This window comes from Lucilia sericata, unplaced genomic scaffold (genome assembly GCF_015586225.1).
Source record: "Lucilia sericata isolate MDLA Ls3-8-SP2 unplaced genomic scaffold, ASM1558622v1 Contig000076F_arrow, whole genome shotgun sequence".
NCBI classification, from domain to species: domain Eukaryota; kingdom Metazoa; phylum Arthropoda; class Insecta; order Diptera; family Calliphoridae; genus Lucilia; species Lucilia sericata.
In genome coordinates, this window is record NW_023994109.1 from 577,012 (window position 1) to 602,775 (window position 25,764).

General features: G+C 31.4%; 1 protein-coding gene across 2 annotated transcripts in view; it reads left to right on the plus strand.

Annotated features, from left to right (window-relative positions):
- LOC119616492 (general transcription factor 3C polypeptide 1) overlaps nt 1–25,764 on the plus strand; it is a 139,318-nt gene that overhangs the window by 36,218 nt on the left and 77,336 nt on the right. Inside the window, exons 3-4 of one of the 2 annotated variants that reach the window (XM_037972851.1) lie at nt 2,021–2,160; nt 2,216–2,425. In XM_037972851.1, the coding sequence (XP_037828779.1) occupies nt 2,021–2,160; nt 2,216–2,425 (350 nt within the window). Of the gene's footprint in view, nt 1–2,019; nt 2,161–2,215; nt 2,426–25,764 lie in introns of those variants that run through there. The other variant, XM_037972852.1, reaches the window with a different exon arrangement.

Sequence of the window (25,764 nt, forward strand, 5' to 3'; positions counted from 1 at the left end):
GAACACCTGTTATTGTTTTTCAAATAAATCAGATTTTAAACATTAATTGGAATTATTTAGATTAAGTTTAGTGATTAGTCACCCAACTATCTTCCGTAGAAGATCATTAAACATATTAAATTATTATAATTAATGCATAATATAATTTCAATTTCTTTGACAGAAAATCGACTTTATAAATATCACACAAATTTAAATACTTATACATATCGAGGGACTATATTCAATAGTCGCTATCTGTAATTTGCATGAAATGAGATTTTAATGGCAAAATATCCAACAAACAATCCCGCATCAGTGATATAAATTTCAAAGACAGAAGCATATTTTTGGCAATTTTATGGCATTTTGAAATTTTTTCTATCTTAAAAAAAGAAAAAAATCTGAATGCAAAACTCTCTATCTATTCCAAAAATAGCTTTAAACTCTATCCCTTTGGATAATTTTCTGTTGCAGAACAAGTTTTCTTACTAATTTGGACATGCTGAAGACAAATAATTAAAAATATTTAAAATCGGCTAAATAGTTTTCAAGATATCGCTCATTATGACACTAATCAGTTTAATTTTACTGCCGTGTTTACTTTTTTAACAATTTGGTTTCTTTTACTCTATTAAATTGCGTAAAATATAATATTGATTGATATTAAGCAAATAAAAATTTTTATTACTATGAAAAACTCTCTATCTGTTAGTAATATGAACATTTTTGAAGGAAAAAAGCTCTATCTGATATAAATTTGTGAATAATTTTGCAAATAATGCAAAATTTTAAATTCATTTTACATAAGAGTCTTAGATAAGTTCGTAGAAATATATTGTAGAAGAAAAAATTTAAAAATCTTCATGAATCAGCGAAATAAACATTTTTTTTTGCTCTCCTGAAAACTTATATTATTTTAGATAGAGACTATTGAATATAGTATATATTTAATTTTATAAACGAAATGAGAATTATATCAACTCATTTTAGGCCTCACTAGGGTTTGTATTTGCTTCACTATGTTCTGCTTTTGCCTTTTTGCTTAACTGTAACTATGAGAACATAAACAGGCAAATTCAAACAGCAAAGTCAAAAAAACAAAAATAAACTCGTTTGCAGTGTGACCATTTTGGCAGTTTTGCAGCTAGATTTAGCATTTTTTATTTTGATTTAGCTGTAAGATTTTAATTTAGTATTTGGCATTTTATTTAGCATTTTTATAAAATATTTTTAGCATTTTTAGCTTTTTTTGCAATTTTAGTATATAAACAAAAAAAAAAAAGACAAATTTTTGCAAAAAAAGATTTATATTGGAAATAGGTTTAACCGGAAAAAATCAGAATTAAATGTCTACCCAAACACAAGCAACAAGAAATATGAGAAATGTAATAATTTACACTGTAATTCAAAATAATGCAAAAAGATTCATGAAGATAAATAACTTAAAATTACGCCAACACAAGTGAATACTTTAAAATGTATTCTAAACTATTTTTCTGGAACCCAATGCTTTTTTAAATTCGAGGTGATAGAAATAATTCAAGAGATTTCATATATTTTTACAAATACGTTCAGTACGCTATTTTACAAACTAATACTTTTTGTTTGCTCATGGAATGAAACATATAATTTTGGAAAAGGCTATGTATGACGGTTAATTAACAAATTTTATTTTTTCCTATACGAAATAAAGAGGTTTTAATTTTTATCATCCTTCTGGAGTTCTTGTTAATTTATTGAAAATAAGTATTGAAAAAAATCAATAATATATAATTAAGACTTTCTCATCCTACTTTCTGTTCTTTTTATTTTTACCAAATTTTTAGTAATTTTGTTGTCACGCTTTTTTTTAAATTAAAAAAAATACATAAATTTCGAAAATATTATTGACAATTTATTCCAGAATTACAAACTTACGGATTTTAATATATCTCTCAATTCATTTCATACATTCTCATATATATTTTTCCGAACAAGCCTCACTCAATATTACTGATAGAATTTTGAACAATTTATTATTGGAAAATTTTATTTATAGGAAGAGTGCCCCTTCGTTCGATACAATTGCGTTCCAATATCAGATGGTAATATTATGGGATCATGTCAATGGTACAAAGAACGCAAAAATGTACCATTTAATGTTGTAATGGACCTCAATGTAGAAACTGTATCTAAAATGTATGTATTTATTTTATATTTGTCTAAATTTAATAAAGTTTTTTTATTTTCTAAGTTGGGGAAATAAGTTTGTTATTGTTGCATCGCAAGAGTTACGTTACAATGCATTAACTCCGGAAAATGTAACACGCCCGAAGGAATTAACTCCAATTCAGTATTGCATATGGGAGGCTATTGGTCGTTCTCGTTACAATGGAGAAACTACATCAGGAGTGTGGTCTTTAACGCACTTCTGCAAAGATCCTACAATTGTCTTTTATATAAAGTAAGTGGAATTTTTGTAAACTTGAAATATTCGTTAACTTTTTTTCAAAGTTGATAAAAGCTATATTTTAAGATTTAATATTTTAACAATTTTTAACGCATTGAATGTTGTAAACTTGAAATATTCGTTAACTTTTTTTCAAAGTTGATAAAAGCTATATTTTAAGATTTAATATTTTAACAATTTTTAACGCATTGAATGTTGTAGATTTTATATATATTTTCTTAGAAACCAAATACTTTTTTAATTTTATTGTATTTTGTACCAGACTATCTTGGATATACATTACCCCAGCAAAAAAAAAAAAAAAAAAAAAAAACGTACAAAAAAAGTACTAAATGCATGGGTTGAACTGATAATGAACTGGTTCATATTTAGGGGAAACATGCATGATTTTAACATTAGCGTGTCATTGGCATGCATGGGTTCTTATTTGGAAAAATAGTTCGTCATTTAAATGAGTTCTTATAACCAATGAATATTCGATGATTCTCAAGCGAATTTTCATTGGTGCACTATATTTATTTAAAAATGCATTAATAATGGTACATATTTCGATTTAATTATCAATATTTAAATATTTTTTTTGCGTGATATTGATAAAAATAAAATAAGATAAAACATAACTAACTGATTTTGATTGAATTTAAATTCATGCAGAGGAAAAATGTGTTTTAAAATCCGTTAAGCAGTCTTGGTTTTTTCCTTCTCTTATTAATGTTAAAATGGACTTAATATTACTAATTTTAACAAAAATCTAATAAAAAAATTAATGTCATTTTAAATATTTATTGTATGAAATGCACGTTTTCGTTAAATCTCCTAAGATAATACCAAATTATAGTAAAATATTACAATTCATATAGTGGAGTTACATGAGTGAATTTGGGTGCATTTTTCATGTCTTTACTGATGACAAATTTATTAGAATTTAAGCATGTATTTAAAACGCATTAAATACTTATAATACTTACTAAAGAAATCATGAAAATATCCCTTTTTCTTTAACAACTTCAAAATTTTTTTGCTGGGACGGTAAAAACTTTTTGCAATATTTGAAAATATCAAAAATTCCATAACAAGACTTATAAGAGAGTGAACAGATGTTACGGAATTTTATATTATTTTTTCGCAGTGAAGTGATGAAGTATTTTTTCTAAATGAGAAAAATAAATATTTTGTGCAACACTTTTGCAATTTTGTTACAATATTTATACCCTACACCACTATAGTGGTCCTACACCCACCTTAAAGTATAACGATCAACTCAAATTTACTTTTCGGCTGGCTGTCCATTTAAACCTTGTACGCAAGGACCAATTTTGACCATACGTATTTTTCGGCACAAGGACAAAGCTTATTGAAAATTGTTGAAATCTGTCCATTATTTCACCTAGCCCCCATACAACTGGACTTTTCGATTTCAGCTCATAACTTCTTCGAATATATTACTATCTCTCCAAAAATTGGTACAACTAAGTTTTATATAAGCATAAATGACACTGCCTAGCCCCTATACAAACCCCTCTAAACACTGTCTTAAACGTGCAAATTTGACATATAACTATTAGTATCGTAATGAAATTCAGCATAAGTAACTTTTATAAAAAATACATCCCAAATTTTATGAGCATCGGCCCATATTTGACTCCAACTCCCATTTATAGCTTCTTTTAAACAATTTGTTTTTCATCAATAAATTTCTTAAATACATCGGAATTAAGGTAAAATTCAACATAAAAGTTTCTTTATGAAATATAAATAAATTTTAAAATATATTCATGGTGTAGATTATCATATGGTCGGCCATGCCCGACAATATTTTCTTACTTGTTTAAAGACAAAATTGTTCTTTACAACCCTGTTAAGGAGTTTTGAATAAAAGTATCATTAAGTGATAAACAAATACCGATTATTATAATATTTTCAAATATTTCAACTCGAAAATGGTGAAAAACACACCACAAATGTTAACAGGTGTGAGGCATCAAATGTTCATGAGGCATCAAATGTTCATGTTTTTCATCGAACAAGTCAACCTCTTGATCTGAGATTGAGTTGTTCCCACGTTCAAACGACAATTGGTACTTCGTACCGGAACGACTCGGAGTTCAACGAACAACGATCAAGGATTGTCAACCCAGCCACGCCGACTTAACACGTATCTCTAAATTCCAATTTTATAATTTTGGATCATTGTAGATCGGTTCACATAATGAGATAAAGAAACTAAATGGACAACATTTCAAAAAATGATCTCCTGCTATCAAAAACATGAATTAATTATATTAAATTATTTTATTTCGTAAAATAACAAAATATTCCCGTACATTACGAAATAATTTTAACTCATAAAATCCTACTTTAAAAGTGGTCACCGAACATATCTGTTTTAGCGGATATCTCGCTTATTATGCGTTTATGGGCTAAAATCAAAATTTTCAGAAAATAAGTATACAAAAACTAGTAAGATGTTATCGTCGGGCTTGGCAGAGCTTATAATACACTATAACAGTTATGAGTATATCTATCTATCTATCTATCTATCTATCTATCTATCTATCTATCTATCTATCTATCTATCTATCTATCTATCTATCTATCTATCTATCTATCTATCTATCTATCTATCTATCTATCTATCTATCTATCTATCTATCTATCTATCTATCTATCTATCTATCTATCTATCTATCTATCTATCTATCTATCTATCTATCTATCTATCTATCTATCTATCTATCTATCTATCTATCTATCTATCTATCTATCTATCTATCTATCTATCTATCTATCTATCTATCTATCTATCTATCTATCTATCTATCTATCTTCTATCTATCTATCTATCTATCTATCTATCTATCTATCTATCTATCTATCTATCTATCTATCTATCTATCTATCTATCTATCTATCTATCTATCTATCTATCTATCTATCTATCTATCTATCTATCTATCTATCTATCTATCTATCTATCTATCTATCTATCTATCTATCTATCTATCTATCTATCTATCTATCTATCTATCTATCTATCTATCTATCTATCTATCTATCTATCTATCTATCTATCTATCTATCTATCTATCTATCTATCTATCTATCTATCTATCTATCTATCTATCTATCTATCTATCTATCTATCTATCTATCTATCTATCTATCTATCTATCTATCTATCTATCTATCTATCTATCTATCTATCTATCTATCTATCTATCTATCTATCTATCTATCTATCTATCTATCTATCTATCTATCTATCTATCTATCTATCTATCTATCTATCTATCTATCTATCTATCTATCTATCTATCTATCTATCTATCTATCTATCTATCTATCTATCTATCTATCTATCTATCTATCTATCTATCTATCTATCTATCTATCTTATCTATCTATCTATCTATCTATCTATCTATCTATCTATCTATCTATCTATCTATCTATCTATCTATCTATCTATCTATCTATCTATCTATCTATCTATCTATCTATCTATCTATCTATCTATCTATCTATCTATCTATCTATCTATCTATCTATCTATCTATCTATCTATCTATCTATCTATCTATCTATCTATCTATCTATCTATCTATCTATCTATCTATCTATCTATCTATCTATCTATCTATCTATCTATCTATCTATCTATCTATCTATCTATCTATCTATCTATCTATCTATCTATCTATCTATCTATCTATCTATCTATCTATCTATCTATCTATCTATCTATCTATCTATCTATCTATCTATCTATCTATCTATCTATCTATCTATCTATCTATCTATCTATCTATCTATCTATCTATCTATCTATCTATCTATCTATCTATCTATCTATCTATCTATCTATCTATCTATCTATCTATCTATCTATCTATCTATCTATCTATCTATCTATCTATCTATCTATCTATCTATCTACTTACAAATGAATGTGTGTTTGTATATTTGTATGTTTATATATTTGTGTGTTTGTATATTTGAAGTTTATAGACTACTAAACGGCTGAACCGATTTTCTTGAAATTTTCACAGTGTATTCCTGTATATCTGGAAGAGGTTATAGGCTACTTTTTATTTTGAAATTTGAAGTGGGCGAGGAGCAACGCCCCTATTAAGAAAATATTAAATCAGTATATCTGAGATAATATAACAGTTAGAGTCCTCAAATTTTGTAGGAGCCACTTTAGTGTCAATATGATTATTTAGGACAAAAAGTAGGCGGACTAGCAGGAGAGGGCGTGGCACCTCCCATATAAATTAAATAGAAAAATTATTTTATCTTGGAAACTATTACAATTAGAATCTTAAAATTTTGCACGAAGAACTTTAACATCCATGTAAACATTTTGGGTTATAAATTGGCGGACTACCAATGAGGGGAGCGGTACCTCCCATATGAATTAAATACAAAAATTCGTTTATCTGGTAAATTAATAGAACTAAATTCTTCAAATTTAGCACGAAGAACTTTAATATTCATCTGAACATTTTGTAAAAAAAAGTGCGGATTTTCATCTGGGGGCTTAGAGCCCCCATATAGTTTAAATAGAAATAGATATTAATATGAAAATTTTGAGAATAAGGGGTGGACTTTCAATGGGGGCTTGGCACCTCCCATATTAATTAAATACAAAATTTCGTTTATCTGGGAAACTAATAGAACTAGATTCTTCAAATTTTGCACGAAGAACTTTAATATTCATCAGAACATTTTGGAGAAAAAAGGGCGGAGGGGCGTGGAGCCCCCATATAAATTAAATAGAAAAATTCGTATATCTGAGAAACTATTAGGACTAGAATCTTCAAATTTTACATGAAGAATTTGGACATTCATCTGAACATTTAGATAATAACGGGCGGACTTTCAATGGCGTGCTTGCCACCTCCCATATTAATTAAATACAAAAGTTCGTTTATCTGGGAACTCATAGAACTAGATTCTTCAAATTTTGCAAGAAGAACTTTAATATTCATCTGAATATTTTTGAGAAAAAAACGCGGACTATAAAGGCGGAAACTATAAGAGCTAGTATCTTAAAATTTTACATGAAGAACTTTGTCATTCATGTGAACAATTAGAGAATAACGGGCGGACTTCTAATGGGGGGCTTGGCACCTCCCATATGAATTAAATACAAAATTACGTATATCTGGTAAACTATTAGATCATTAAAATTTTTATTAATTTAGATTACTTTAAAATCTTAATTAACTTTCGGGAAAATTGGCGAACTTGCAATAATTTGCGTGTCATCTCTCATATGTAACAAATTGTATACCTATGTGGAAAACTATTGTGGTTAGGATCTTCAAAATCGTTAAGTCATTTTTTATTTATATTGCTTTTAGGGTAGCAAAGCACACTGGGTATAGCTAGTATATTATATATATTTAAGTAACCGTTATGATTTTTATAATAAAAATCCAAAAATAATTATTATTTTTTATTTTTATTTTTTTTTTTTTTATTTCATATAATTATTTTTGGATTTTTATTTTTTCGGGCAGAAAAATCAATTTATTCTAATAAACATGTAAAAAATAATGGACTAATTAGTACCCAGCAAAAAAAGTTTGGAAAAACATGTAGTATTTTCATCACAACTAGTAACCCGAAGTACCTCAAATTCGGGTGAAAAACCTATGAATTTTACATTAGCGTGTCATTATCCCTCCAATGTTGTTAATTTTTGACAACTTTGAACTACATCTAATCTTTTTGCACCGTGCAACAGTCATTTTCACACATGAACAAATCTATGTGTACAGCAAACTGTGGACCATGTGTATTAACTCTGTGTACTCAGTTTTTCATAATCATCTCTTACTTACTAAAGAAATCATGAAAATATCCCTTTTCTTTAACAACTTCAAAATTTTTTTGCTGGGACGGTAAAAACTTTTTGCAATATTTGAAAATATCAAAAATTCCATAACAAGACTTATAAGAGAGTGAACAGATGTTACGGAATTTTATATTATTTTTTCGCAGTGAAGTGATGAAGTATTTTTTCTAAATGAGAAAAATAAATATTTTGTGCAACACTTTTGCAATTTTGTTACAATATTTATACCCTACACCACTATAGTGGTCCTACACCCACCTTAAAGTATAACGATCAACTCAAATTTACTTTCGGCTGGCTGTCCATTTAAACCTTGTACGCAAGGACCAATTTTGACCATACGTATTTTTCGGCACAAGGACAAAGCTTATTGAAAATTGTTGAAATCTGTCCATTATTTCACCTAGCCCCCATACAACTGGACTTTTCGATTTCAGCTCATAACTTCTTCGAATATATTACTATCTCTCCAAAAATTGGTACAACTAAGTTTTATATAAGCATAAATGACACTGCCTAGCCCCTATACAAACCCCTCTAAACACTGTCTTAAACGTGCAAATTTGACATATAACTATTAGTATCGTAATGAAATTCAGCATAAGTAACTTTTATAAAAAATACATCCCAAATTTTATGAGCATCGGCCCATATTTGACCCCAACTCCCATTTATAGCTTCTTTTAAACAATTTGTTTTTCATCAATAAATTTCTTAAATACATCGGAATTAAGGTAAAATTCAACATAAAAGTTTCTTTATGAAATATAAATAAATTTTAAAATATATTCATGGTGTAGATTATCATATGGTCGGCCATGCCCGACAATATTTTCTTACTTGTTTAAAGACAAAATTGTTCTTTACAACCCTGTTAAGGAGTTTTGAATAAAAGTATCATTAAGTGATAAACAAATACCGATTATTATAATATTTTCAAATATTTCAACTCGAAAATGGTGAAAAACACACCACAAATGTTAACAGGTGTGAGGCATCAAATGTTCATGAGGCATCAAATGTTCATGTTTTTCATCGAACAAGTCAACCTCTTGATCTGAGATTGAGTTGTTCCCACGTTCAAATGACAATTGGTACTTCGTACCGGAACGACTCGGAGTTCAACGAACAACGATCAAGGATTGTCAACCCAGCCACGCCGACTTAACACGTATCTCTAAATTCCAATTTTATAATTTTGGATCATTGTAGATCGGTTCACATAATGAGATAAAGAAACTAAATGGACAACATTTCAAAAAATGATCTCCTGCTATCAAAAACATGAATTAATTATATTAAATTATTTTATTTCGTAAAATAACAAAATATTCCCGTACATTACAAAATAATTTTAACTCATAAAATCCTACTTTAAAAGTGGTCACCGAACATATCTGTTTTAGCGGATATCTCGCTTATTATGCGTTTATGGGCTAAAATCAAAATTTTCAGAAAATAAGTATACAAAAACTAGTAAGATGTTATCGTCGGGCTTGGCAGAGCTTATAATACACTATAACAGTTATGAGTATATCTATCTATCTATCTATCTATCTATCTATCTATCTATCTATCTATCTATCTATCTATCTATCTATCTATCTATCTATCTATCTATCTATCTATCTATCTATCTATCTATCTATCTATCTATCTATCTATCTATCTATCTATCTATCTATCTATCTATCTATCTATCTATCTATCTATCTATCTATCTATCTATCTATCTATCTATCTATCTATCTATCTATCTATCTATCTATCTATCTATCTATCTATCTATCTATCTATCTATCTATCTATCTATCTATCTATCTATCTATCTATCTATCTATCTATCTATCTATCTATCTATCTATCTATCTATCTATCTATCTATCTATCTATCTATCTATCTATCTATCTATCTATCTATCTATCTATCTATCTATCTATCTATCTATCTATCTATCTATCTATCTATCTATCTATCTATCTATCTATCTATCTATCTATCTATCTATCTATCTATCTATCTATCTATCTATCTATCTATCTATCTATCTATCTATCTATCTATCTATCTATCTATCTATCTATCTATCTATCTATCTATCTATCTATCTATCTATCTATCTATCTTCTATCTAATCTATCTATCTATCTATCTATCTATCTATCTATCTATCTATCTATCTATCTATCTATCTATCTATCTATCTAGCTTCTATCTATCTATCTATCTATCTATCTATCTATCTATATATATATATATATATTTACAAATGAATGTGTGTTTGTATATTTGTATGTTTATATTTTGTGTGTTGTATATTTGAAGTTTATAGACTACTAAACGGCTGAACCGATTTCTTGAAATTTTCACGAGTGTATTCCTTATGTCTGGAAGAGGTTTATAGGCTACTTTTAGTTTTGAAATTTGAAGTGGGCGAGGAGCAACGCCCCTATTAAGAAAATATTAAATCAGTATATCTGAGATAATATAACAGTTAGAGTCCTCAAATTTTGTAGGAGCCACTTTAGTGTCAATATGATTATTTAGGACAAAAAGTAGGCGGACTAGCAGGAGAGGGGCGTGGCACCTCCCATATAAATTAAATAGAAAAATTATTTTATCTTGGAAACTATTACAATTAGAATCTTAAAATTTTGCACGAAGAACTTTAACATCCATGTAAACATTTGGGTTAGAAATTGGCGGACTACCAATGAGGGGAGCGGTACCTCCCATATGAATTAAATACAAAAATTCGTTTATCTGGTAAATTAATAGAACTAAATTCTTCAAATTTAGCACGAAGAACTTTAATATTCATCTGAACATTTTGTAAAAAACAGTGCGGATTTTCATCTGGGGGCTTAGAGCCCCCATATAGTTTAAATAGAAATAGATATTAATATGAAAATTTTGAGAATAAGGGGTGGACTTTCAATGGGGCTTGGCACCTCCCATATTAATTAAATACAAAATTTCGTTTATCTGGGAAACTAATAGAACTAGATTCTTCAAATTTTGCACGAAGAACTTTAATATTCATCAGAACATTTTGGAGAAAAAAGGGCGGAGGGGCGTGGAGCCCCCATATAAATTAAATAGAAAAATTCGTATATCTGAGAAACTATTAGGACTAGAATCTTCAATTTTACATGAAGAATTTGGACATTCATCTGAACATTTAGATAATAACGGGCGGACTTTCAATGGCGTGCTTGCCACCTCCCATATTAATTAAATACAAAAGTTCGTTTATCTGGGAACTCATAGAACTAGATTCTTCAAATTTTGCAAGAAGAACTTTAATATTCATCTGAATATTTTTGAGAAAAAAACGCGGACTATAAAGGCGGAAACTATAAGAGCTAGTATCTTAAAATTTTACATGAAGAACTTTGTCATTCATGTGAACAATTAGAGAATAACGGGCGGACTTCTAATGGGGGGCTTGGCACCTCCCATATGAATTAAATACAAAATTACGTATATCTGGTAAACTATTAGATCATTAAAATTTTTATTAATTTAGATTACTTTAAAATCTTAATTAACTTTCGGGAAAATTGGCGAACTTGCAATAATTTGCGTGTCATCTCTCATATGTAACAAATTGTATACCTATGTGGAAAACTATTGTGGTTAGGATCTTCAAAATCGTTAAGTCATTTTTTATTTATATTGCTTTTAGGGTAGCAAAGCACACTGGGTATAGCTAGTATATTATATATATTTAAGTAACCGTTATGATTTTTATAATAAAATCCAAAATAATTATTATTTTTATTTTTATTTTTTTTTTTTTTATTTCATATAATTATTTTTGGATTTTTATTTTTTCGGGCAGAAAAATCAATTTATTCTAATAAACATGTAAAAAATAATGGACTAATTAGTACCCAGCAAAAAAAGTTTGGAAAAACATGTAGTATTTTCATCACAACTAGTAACCCGAAGTACCTCAAATTCGGGTGAAAAACCTATGAATTTTACATTAGCGTGTCATTATCCCTCCAATGTTGTTAATTTTTGACAACTTTGAACTACATCTAATCTTTTTGCACCGTGCAACAGTCATTTTCACACATGAACAAATCTATGTGTACAGCAAACTGTGGACCATGTGTATTAACTCTGTGTACTCAGTTTTCATAATCATCTCTTACTTACTAAAGAAATCATGAAAATATCCCTTTTTCTTTAACAACTTCAAAATTTTTTTGCTGGGACGGTAAAAACTTTTTGCAATATTTGAAAATATCAAAAATTCCATAACAAGACTTATAAGAGAGTGAACAGATGTTACGGAATTTTATATTTTTTTCGCAGTGAAGTGATGAAGTATTTTTTCTAAATGAGAAAAATAAATATTTTGTGCAACACTTTTGCAATTTTGTTACAATATTTATACCCTACACCACTATAGTGGTCCTACACCCACCTTAAAGTATAACGATCAACTCAAATTTACTTTTCGGCTGGCTGTCCATTTAAACCTTGTACGCAAGGACCAATTTTGACCATACGTATTTTTCGGCACAAGGACAAAGCTTATTGAAAATTGTTGAAATCTGTCCATTATTTCACCTAGCCCCCATACAACTGGACTTTTCGATTTCAGCTCATAACTTCTTCGAATATATACTATCTCTCCAAAAATTGGTACAACTAAGTTTTATATAAGCATAAATGACACTGCCTAGCCCCTATACAAACCCCTCTAAACACTGTCTTAAACGTGCAAATTTGACATATAACTATTAGTATCGTAATGAAATTCAGCATAAGTAACTTTTATAAAAATACATCCCAAATTTTATGAGCATCGGCCCATATTTGACCCCAACTCCCATTTATAGCTTCTTTTAAACAATTTGTTTTTCATCAATAAATTTCTTAAATACATCGGAATTAAGGTAAATTCAACATAAAAGTTTCTTTATGAAATATAAATAAATTTTAAAATATATTCATGGTGTAGATTATCATATGGTCGGCCATGCCCGACAATATTTTCTTACTTGTTTAAAGACAAAATTGTTCTTTACAACCCTGTTAAGGAGTTTTGAATAAAAGTATCATTAAGTGATAAACAAATACCGATTATTATAATATTTTCAATATTTCAACTCGAAAATGGTTGAAAAACACACCACAAATGTTAACAGGTGTGAGGCATCAAATGTTCATGAGGCATCAAATGTTCATGTTTTTCATCGAACAAGGTCAACCTCTTGATCTGAGATTGAGTTGTTCCCACGTTCAAATGACAATTGGTACTTCGTACCGGAACGACTCGGAGTTCAACGAACAACGATCAAGGATTGTCAACCCAGCCACGCCGACTTAACACGTATCTCTAAATTCCAATTTTATAATTTTGGATCCTTGTAGATCGGTTCACATAATGAGATAAAGAAACTAAATGGACAACAGGGCAAAAAAGGAGCGCCGGCGAGCAAAAAACAGGAAGGAAGAGAGGAAAGGAGGGAGGGCGGAAAAGAACAAAAAGAGGCCCGGACAGGACAAAAGAAGGGGAACGAAGAAAAGCCGACGGGAAAAGGGGGCACGAACAGAGCGGGGGGAGCGGAGAGCGCGCGGAGGAGGCGGGGAGGGGCGGAAAAGCAAAAGGGGCAGAAAAGAAGGAGACAAAAACGAGGAAGAGGGGAGCGGCGGGCGGGGCAGAGCGGAGAAGACACGAGAACAGGGAGGAGGAGAGCGAGAGAGCGAGCGAGCGAGCGAGCGAGCGAGCGAGCAGCGAGCGAGCGAGCGAGCGAGCGAGCGACGAGCGAGCGAGCGAGCGAGCGAGCGCGAGCGAGCGAGCGAGCGAGCGAGCGAGCGAGAGCGAGCGAGCGAGCGAGCGAGCGAGCGAGCGAGCGAGCGAGCGAGAGAGCGAGCGAGCGAGCGAGCGAGCGAGCGAGCGAGCGAGCGAGCGAGCGAGCGAGCGAGCGAGCGAGCGAGCGAGCGAGCGAGCGAGCGAGCGAGCGAGCGAGCGAGCGAGCGAGCGAGCGAGAGCGAGCGAGCGAGCGAGCGAGCGAGCGAGCGAGCGAGCGAGCGAGCGAGCGAGCGAGCGAGCGAGCGAGCGAGAGCGAGCGAGCGAGCGAGCGAGCGAGCGAGCGAGCGAGCGAGCGAGCGAGCGAGCGAGCGAGCGAGCGAGCGAGCGAGCGAGCGAGCGAGCGAGAGCGAGCGAGCGAGCGAGCGAGCGAGCGAGCGAGCGAGCGAGCGAGCGAGAGCGAGCGAGCGAGCGAGCGAGCGAGCGAGCGAGCGAGGAGCGAGCGAGCGAGCGAGCGAGCGAGCGAGCGAGCGAGCGAGCTAGCGAGCGAGCGATCGAGAGAGCGAGCGAGCGAGCGAGACGAGCGAGCGAGCGAGAGAGCGATCGAGCGAGGAGCTATCTAGCTATCTATCGATATATCTAGCATCTATCGAGCTATCGATCTATCGATCTAGCTATCTATCTATATCGATCTATCTATCTATCTAATCTATATATATATATATATATATTTACAAATGAATGTGTGTTTGTATATTTGTATGTTTTATATTTGTGTGTTTGTATATTTGAAGTTTATAGACTACTAAACGGCTGAACCGATTTTCTTGAAATTTTCACAGTGTATTCCTGTATGTCTGGAAGAGGTTATAGGCTACTTTTTATTTTGAAATTTGAAGTGGGCGAGGAGCACGCCCCTATTAAGAAAATATTAAATCAGTATATCTGAGATAATATAACAGTTAGAGTCCTCAAATTTTGTAGGAGCCACTTTAGTGTCAATATGATTATTTAGGACAAAAAGTAGGCGGACTAGCAGGAGAGGGCGTGGCACCTCCCATATAAATTAAATAGAAAAATTATTTATCTTGGAAACTATTACAATTAGAATCTTAAAATTTTGCACGAAGAACTTTAACATCCATGTAAACATTTTGGGTTTAAATTGGCGGACTACCAATGAGGGGAGCGGTACCTCCCATATGAATTAAATACAAAAATTCGTTTATCTGGTAAATTAATAGAACTAAATTCTTCAAATTTAGCACGAAGAACTTTAATATTCATCTGAACATTTTGTAAAAAACAGTGCGGATTTTCATCTGGGGGCTTAGAGCCCCCATATAGTTTAAATAGAAATAGATATTAATATGAAATTTTGAGAATAAGGGGTGGGACTTTCAATGGGGGCTTGGCACCTCCCATATTAATTAAATACAAAATTTCGTTTATCTGGGAAACTAATAGAACTAGATTCTTCAAATTTTGCACGAAGAACTTTAATATTCATCAGAACATTTTGGAGGACAAAAAGGGCGGAGGGGCGTGGAGCCCCCATATAAATTAAATAGAAAATTCGTATATCTGAGAAACTATTAGGACTAGAATCTTCAAATTTTACATGAAGAATTTGGACATTCATCTGAACATTTAGATAATAACGGGCGGACTTTCAATGGCGTGCTTGCCACCTCCCATATTAATTAAATACAAAGTTCGTTTATCTGGGAACTCATAGAACTAGATTCTTCAAATTTTGCAAGAAGAACTTTAATATTCATCTGAATATTTTTGAGAAAAAAACGCGGACTATAAAGGCGGGAAACTATAAGAGCTAGTATCTTAAATTTTACATGAAGAACTTTGTCATTCATGTGAACAATTAGAGAATAACGGGCGGACTTCTAATGGGGGGCTTGGCACCTCCCATATGAATTAAATACAAAATTACGTATATCTGGTAAACTATTAGATCATTAAAATTTTTATTAATTTAGATTACTTTAAAATCTTAATTAACTTTCGGGAAAATTGGCGAACTTGCAATAATTTGCCGTGTCATCTCTCATATGTAACAAATTGTATACCTATGTGGAAAACTATTGTGGTTAGGATCTTCAAAATCGTTAAGTCATTTTTTATTTATATTGCTTTTATGGGTAGCAAAGCACACTGGGTATAGCTAGTATATTATATATATTTAAGTAACCGTTATGATTTTTATAATAAAATCCCAAAATAATTATTATTTTTATTTTTATTTTTTGTTTTTTTTTATTTCATATAATTATTTTTGGATTTTTTATTTTTCGGGCAGAAAAATCAATTTATTCTAATAAACATGTAAAAAATAATGACTAATTAGTACCCAGCAAAAAAAGTTTGGAAAAACATGTAGTATTTTCATCACAACTAGTAACCCGAAGTACCTCAAATTCGGGTGAAAAACCTATGAATTTTACATTAGCGTGTCATTATCCCTCCAATGTTGTTAATTTTTGACAACTTTGAACTACATCTAATCTTTTTGCACCGTGCAACAGTCATTTTCACACATGAACAAATCTATGTGTACAGCAAACTGTGGACCATGTGTATTAACTCTGTGTACTCAGTTTTTCATAATCATCTCTTACGCCCCTGTAAAAGGACCTTAAAGTTTAAAGGACATACGATTTCAAAAGATGGAATTCGAAATTTATATAAAAAATTTGGTATAAATACCCAGCAAAAAAAGTGTAGAAAAATATGTAGTATTTTCATCACAACTAGTAACCCGAAGTGCTTAAAATTCGGGTGAAAAACCTATGAATTTTACATTAGCGTTTCATTGGAGGGATGTTGTTCATTTTTGACAACTTTGGACTACATCTAATCTTATTTTTAAAAGCAGTAAAAATCCAATATTTGGATGTGAAAAATAAACCCCATTCTTTCAATGAGAAGCTTATGTAAATTTCATAGCTTTTTAATCTGATTTTGATGTACTTCGTATATGTTATTTGTATTGAATTTTCTATTACTCTTTCTTCAGTTTTAACTGGGTTTTCATTTGTAAGGAAATACTTGGTTTATAAAAGCGAAAAATATGTAATCATATTTTTAGATGTGATTAAGATGTTGTTTGTAAAGTATGACATCAATTATTTTTTGCTGGGTATTAATATCAAATGAAGATGAGAATCTCTGCTACAAAATAATATTGTTTATTTTAATTCATCAGGATTAAAAAAGAAATGGAAGCTGAAAGAAAATTTGTGACAAAAAGGATTTTAAAAATTTTGAAAATGAGACTTTTTTTAATTTTAATTTCTTTTTAGATTTTTTGTCTAAATGAGTCAAAAAATTAATATTGATAAAATGTACAGAATCCCAGCTTTCATTTGATACCAATATTAGCATATAATAACACATAAAAATATTTAAAATATTTGTTTGAAATCGTAAGTCCTTAAAACTTTTATAAGGACATATGAGCTGATTATTAAAAACGGATTATGTAGAATTACTATAAATGGACTCTAGTTTCACATGCATATCAACTTTTCTATATGTGAAAGCTTCATGCATCTCATTACTCACTTTTAAGTGGGTTTCATTTCTAATGAAATATTTGGTTTATAAAAGCGAAAAATATCCCAGTAAAAAAGTGTGGAAAAATATATAGAATTTTCATCTCAACTAGTAACCCGAAGTGCTTCAAATTCAGGTGAAAAACCTATGAATTTTACATTAGCCTGCCATTGGAAGGATGGATGTTGTTCATTTTTGACAACTTTGAATCTAATTTTATCTTTAAAAGCTGTAAAAATCCCATATTTCTATGTCAAAAATAAACCACATTCTTCCAATGAAACGCTTATGTAAATTTCATTGGTTTTTCATCAAAATTTTAAGTAATTTGGGGCTCTATATTATCAAATGGAGTCGGAAATCTAGCTTTTATCGACATTAACATGAACAAAGATTTGTATTTATTTTGAGGGATAATTTAAAGCAATCATATTCCATATATAAAGCAAAGTTATACCAAGTTGACAACCCTAAACATCAAAAACATGTTGTCCTTGAATCTTCATTTAGATTGGCAAAATCTTATAAGTCCAATTTTTTCTAAAAATGAGCCCAAACAAAGACTGCCAGAAGACTGGGATAAACCCCGGGTAGATTATTTGAAAATATTATCTGTAATATGTCAAATCTGAAGTTGTAAAAAATTATGGCTAGCCTACCAGATAATAGTTATACCTTACACCACAATGGTGGGGAGGGTATTATAAGTCTGTGTTAAAGTTTGTAACACACAAAAATATTGGTCCTAAACCATTAAAGTATACCGATCGATTCAGAATCACTTTTTGAGTCGATTAAGACATGTCCGTCCGTCCGTCTGTTCGACTGACTGGCTGTCCATGTAAACCTTGTGCGCAAGGTACAGGCCGCAATTTTCAAGATAATTTGATGAAATTTTGACCAAACATGTTTTTTGGCACAGGGACGAAGCCTATTGGTTGAAAAATGGTTGAAATCGGTCCATTATTTCACCTAGCCCCCATACAACCGTACCTCCCGATTTGGGTTTTTTATGCCACAATTACGTCAAATATACTATTATCTCTCTAAAATTGGCACAAATATGTTTTATATATATATATATATATATATATATATATATATATATATATATATATATATATATATATATATATATTAGGCTTCGTTTCAAAAAATAAAATGTTTCCCGTTTTGTGATATCACAACTTTTTAGAAGCTTTTTGTATCAGCAATTACTATGCTGTAATAATTTTTTCAAAATTACAACTCCTTCCTCTGCATATCTGAGGCGGAAACCACTGATTTTGAGCGACATTTTTTACAGAGCAGAAACTGTAGAATTTATAGGAAATCATGCTTTAATAATTGATTTTATAGGAAAAATCAATAAGAACGAGCTTAATTTCACACTTTTATAATGCTTCAAAAGTGCATTTAGTATTATCCAAAGATACACTTTTTTCAAAAAATATTTCAAAAAAAATTTTTCTTTGTGCATCAAAGTATGCTTTTTGCTGAGACAAATGGTGCAAAAACAAAAATTTTATCATTAACACTTTAGATGTGATGAGACTTTAAATTTTCAGATTTTAAACTTTACAACGCTATATTTCGAAAACCACAAAAGTTATAAGCCCCAAAATTTGTCATTATACAAGTTATATATGGAACATTAATTAGATGGAGTTTTATTAAATTCGGAGATGATGATGAAAAACACCATTGTTTGATGGGAAATTATTAAACCACAAGCCAACATTACAACCATCATAACTCCTAAAGGGATTACAATAAATTAAAAATTTTAACACTATTTTTTTAAGGGCATTGAATATTATATTTATTTGATTTTTTTTTTTAAATTGCAGTTTTTCTTTTGCTCTTATGCATTTATAGTGCATCTAAATTCTGTCAAATTAAGTTTATATATCTTAAATTTTTCAGTAGAATAATATACTATAGTATATTATATATATATATATATATATTATATATATATATATATATACAGTAACGAGCACAAAATATGCAACGCGTGACGATATGATCTTCGATTTCGTCTGTTTCGAAATAACGGTAATGAATCCATCTCTTCTTTTTGCTGTTTATTCTCTTAACTCTGGGCTTCCAAACAAGCGAAATTTTGTTTCAATTTCTATTACGCAAAGTGAAATATTTTATATTTGCTGAAAAAAGTGAACTTTTTTCGCGAGCACAAAAAATGCAACGCAATAAAATAACAGTAAATTTATGATTTTTATTGCGTTTTGAATGAAAGTTTCTTGATGAAATTAAACAATATTATAATAGTAGTAATTATTATCTAATCAAAAAGAACTATTATTAAAGCTCTAGAGAATAAGAATCCATGCTTGAAATTGGTTCGTTCTTTTGAGTGAAAAATTTGGCGTAAATCGATATGAATCACGATTTCACTTCAGAAAAAGCATGGAAAGGGAACAGATAGTGGTTGTCTATGGAAAACTTCCACTTTTAAAGACCGTCAGGTGATTAAATTGTTTAAAATCGGCTCACGAAAGAAGATAGTGGACGTTGCTAGTTTCACAAATGAGCATATGGGTGACTCTATTGGAGTTCACATTGCTCGCGGACGTTTTAATAAAGTGTAATTTGCTCGGAAAACATTTTACTAAGGAACCATTCATCAGTAGAGTCAAGAAAAACAAGCCCCGTTATTTTGCGAAACGTATCAGCATTGGTCAAGTGAACAGCGGGTTAAGGTCTTATGTGACGACGTGAGCAAATAAAATTTATTTGGCTCCGATACCATAAATTTCTTACTAGATGGCCTAGACAAAGACAATATATTCGTCTAATAGTCACATATGTCGAAAAATCCATTTTGGAGTGGTTCAAGAAGCGAGATTTTCGCAATGAAATCACTGATTATATGTCAAGCATTTACAGTACCACCTGACCAATGCTTAACACATTTCTCAAACTCAAAGCGGTACTTTTTATTGACTCTACTAATCTGGGATTTCTTTGTGAATCATTTTCCAAGCAAATTACACTTTGTTAAACCTTCTGCGGGCAATTTGAACTCCAATAGAGTCACCCATATGCTCCTTTGTGAAACCAGCAACGTCCACTGACATCTTTCGTGAGGCGATTTTGAACAATTTAATCATGTGACGGTCTCTAAAAGTGGTAGTTTTCCAAAGATGACCACTATCTGTTACCTTTCCACGCTTTCTCTCAGGTGAAATCGTAATACAGATCGATTTACGTCAAATTTTTCACTCAAAAAACAAACCAATTTCAAGCATGAATTCTTATCCTATAGAGCTTTAATAATAGATATTTTTTGATTAGATAATAATTACTACTATTATAATATTCGTATTGTTTAATTTCTTCAAGAAACTTTCATTCAAAACGCAATAAAAATCATAAATTTACTGTTATTTCATTGCATTGCATTTTTTGTGCTCGCGAAAAAAGTTCACTTTTTCCAGCAAATATAAAATATTTCACTTTGCGTAATAGAAATTGAAATAAAATGTCGCTTATTTGGAAGCTCTGAGTTAAGAGAATAAACAGCAAAAAGAAGAGATGGATTGATTACCGTTGTTTCGAATCAGACAAAATTGTATATACAGTTAATCTCAAAAATAAGTATACAGAAATACTGACAATTGGTTTTATTTAAAAAAGGATATTATTTTTTCAAAAATCAAAAAAGTAACATATTTATTTATTAAAAACAATTATGATAATTATTATTCACTACTTTTTTCCGGGTTATTTTGGTTACTTGAGTTCTCATTTAAGGTGTAGTTAAATAGGTACAAAATTTACGTCACAAAAGTAAGTACACAGATAATTTCAATATGTATTTGGCTTAATGATATTAACAAAATTCATGACAACTTTACCTGTTTGAATGTAATTATTTTATAATAAAATATTCTGTACACTATAACATGGAAAAAATTCACTTTTTGTTCCGAAAAATTTTTTGTAATTGTTCTGAATATTATTTATAGGAGCATTTTTGCGTATTTAAGAACATTAAACCCCCGGAGTTTTGGATCGGGTATTCAATAATATCCCTCGTTTGTTCATTATGATGCATTGGAAGACGATATTTTAACTTTTAAATTAATTGTTTCTTTACAATAATTACAATCCATTGCGGAACATTGCCGTTTTTAACATAGTATAGCGTTCATATTCGATATTTAACAGCGATTTCCTAAAATGTATATCTTAAAATGCGATATTAATAATACTTGCACTAATATCCATTAATTAAAACAAGTTTTTTGGTTCCAATCATCCATTACACACCATTCCATTCCTAAATACTACCAATAATCGTCAAATGGTGACCATGTCAATAACTTATACTACATATCGGTTCTGAAATTGATTATTGTCCAAAATAGTAAGATTTTTATATTAAATCAGGCTCAATTGGTGGTATGAATACGAATTGAACAATTTTGAACACGGATACATCTTAATTTGTTGCTAGAACAAATAAAATGTCCGATCCATAAAACATGCTTATTGTATCGAGTATATCAAGATATGATTGGTAGCATTATTGTATGCTTTGGAAATCGAAGTATTTGGAAAACCTGTTTAAATAAAAGAAAATATATAGAATTATCCAAATTTTAAAGTTTATGTTGTAAGTCTTAAGAAATCGGAGTTAAATTTCGGGTTTTTAAGAACGTACTGTGTTCAAAATGGCCAAATCCATGCATATAACATTAATTTCGAAATAACAACTCTTTTCAAAAGTTAAAAATTCTATTTCCAATGCATCATTTTTTATTTATTTATTTATTTATTTATTTTCGATGTCACATACAACAAGATATAGAATCTTATAAATTACAGTATGTGATATTACAAAGTTAATGACCATATGGTGTAAATGTTTACAATAATAATATTAATAATACAAAACATATATAAAGTAAATAATTTGGAGGGTTCAATGACCACCAGATCCAAAATCCGGGGTCTAAAGTGGAAAAAAAAATCGTAGAAATGAGAAAAAACTGTTCTACTAATTAATTCCGGAGCCAATCGGCCCAAATTTCAAGATTTCGGAACTAAAAGTAGATTTTTTCCAAGTTAATTTTGTTAATATCATTAAACCAATACTTACTTTTGTGACGTAAATTTTGCACCTTTTTAACTTTAGCTTAAATGAGAACTCAAAGAACCAAAATATGAAGAAAAAAAGTAGTGAATAATAATTATCATAATTGTTTTTAATAAATAAATGTGTTACTTTCTCGTTTTTGTCAGTATTTCTGTATACTTATTTTTGTGATTAACTGTATATATATATATATATATATATATATATATATATATATAAATTTTGAAAATATACCCATGGTGTAGGGTATTATATGGTCGGCCATGCCCGTCTATACTTTCCTACTTGTTTTATTTTTAAAATTATATTTTAAAAAATTATGTAACAAGTTAGTTAGAAAAACCCAAATATTAATGAAGCTTTAATTTTTGGTAAATTATAATTTTTTGCTGTTTTATTTGTTTTTATCATTAATTTTTATCTCAAGAATAATGTATTTTTAACTTATTTTGTCGTTTTTCACTGAAAGAGTCTTTATATGGGTCTATGGTCAGATATGGGCCCATCACCATAAATGTTGGTGCAGGGATTTATGTAGTCAATTATGCAAGTCATTTCCTGAAGGGTTCTTTGTATGGAGGATAGGACCAAATTATTAAATCTCAATAATCGGCAATGTTATTCCTTTATTTATTTATAATCAACAAGTAATATAAAAGCAATATTATGCAAATTAAACCTATATTATAAAATCTATTTCTTCAATATGTTATGGGTAAATATAAAATTGCACATTAAAGGCTTTATTCATAAATTCATAAAAGTTAGTTTTACAGATTATAGGTAAAATAATGGACCTATTACAACCAAAATCAATAGGGTTCCTCTTTGGTCCAAAAATATACGTATACCAAATTTGAAAATTGCTATCTGTAATGGATGGATAGGCGGGCATGATTTAATCTACTCAGAAAATGATTCTAAGACTACTTTTAAGAAAATAATGTTAAGCCGATTGGTATATTCATATTTGTGCGTTACAAACATAAGTACTCTCCTACTAAAGTGGTGTTATATGTATCACTTTTCTGTAGAAATATCTCTGAAACGATGCGTATTGAATATTGTTACGAAATTATACTTGCATTTAAACTAACTGCCAGTTCCGGAAATTTCTTAGCGACTAACATTTGGTTGGCAACACTTAAACGTAAAGTCGATCATTGTAGAGGTGAATGTCTCCGCTAGATGTACTAGAAGATATATGCCAGAAGAATCCGGAAGGTGTCCTTGAAACGTCCTGGATATGTCTATATAAATAAATAACGTGGTTGTGGTTGACGACCAACGGGACTTCGAGTCTGAGGCGCCAAGTAACACCTACAGTTGCATAGAGGAGATAGTCACTAGGGAAAAGCTAGTATGGGCGGTTAATTCATTCGACCCTTTCAAGTCTCCCGGGCCGGATGGCATATTTCCAGCTCTACTAAAGAACTTGCCTCAGGACGCTATATCTCTTCTGCTGGAGATTTTTAAGAGATGCCTTGGTAGTAGGTATTTACCAAAGAGTTGGAGGGAGGTTAGGGTTATTTTCATACCCAAGGCCGGTAAGGCAAGCCATTCAAAGCCAAAGGATTTTAGACCTACCAGCCTGTCTTCTTTTCTTTTGAAGACACTTGAGAGACTGATAGATCTACATATAAGGAACAATATTGATACTCGCCTCATTAGTGGTGCTCAGCGTGCCTACCTTAAGGGTAAATCTGTAGAGAGTGCACTGCATGAGGTGGTAAGTTGTGCTGAGCACGGCTTGAAGAATAGGTATTATACTCTGGCTGCGTTTTTGGATATTGAGGGAGCCTTCAATAATATAAGTATTGAGGCTATTAGGGAGTCGCTTATAGGGCTCGGAGTTCAGGAATTCCTGGTGAGTTGGATAGTCTGCATGCTTAGCAGTAGAATTATTAACTCGACCCTAGGGGATCAATGCATTAGGAGAAGGGTTACCAGGGGGACACCACAGAGGGGTGTTTTATCTCCTCTTCTGTGGCTACTAGCGGTTAACGGTATCCTAAGGCTATTTGAATCTAAGGGTAGGAAGATAGTTGCCTATGCGGACGACGTGGTGATACTGGTCAAAGGAAAATGTCTATCCACGATCAGTGACATCATGGAGACTGCATTAGGTGAACTGTCATTATGGGCGAAAGATAAGGGACTGGGTGTTAATCCTTGTAAAACGGAACTGGTACTATTTACCAGAAGGTATAAGGTGGACAATTTCAGATTGCCAAAGTTAGATGGCATCGAATTAGGTTTATCTAGAGGAGCTAAGTATTTAGGGATCTTCCTTGACAGCAAGCTGTCATGGAAGGAAAATACTCAGGAATGAATGAAAAAGGGTCTCAATGCCTATTACACATGCAAGAATTCCATAGGAAAGAATGTATTGTCTGGTGGGAGACATTGAGAAAGGACAGTTACAGGAAGTTGCATTACTGGTGCCATTAGAAGTACTCCGCAAGCGGCCTTGGACATCATTCTGAACCTGTCACCTATAGAACATTTTGTAGCGGGTGTGGCGGCTAGGAATCTACTAAGACTCTACGAGTCTTCGTTAGTGAAACCTTCGCGCGACAATCATTCAAAAATTTTGTACGAAGTAGGTCTGCTTGATCAAGGTAATTCCCTTCGTGGAATTACGGATTATGATATCATGACCCTAGACTTCGGGGAAACATCTTTGATAGAATTTCCAACTAGGGATGATTGGCTTGTATCCGACAGACTGTTTGGTGGGTGTGTAGTTTTCACAGACGGGTCCAAGATGGATACCGGCATGGGTGCCGGTGTCTATATATCAACATAAAACGGTATTTCCGATTCCCTGACGAATGTAGTGTCTTCCAAGCAGAGATCCTAGCGATCAGGAAAGCGACGGAACTGATAAGGAATCATATCGATCCGGGGTCGGTTGTGACAATTTATGTTGATAGTCAAGCTGCTCTTAGAGCATTGGTTTGTCACACGGTACATTCGCGCCTAGTTGTAGATTGTAGAA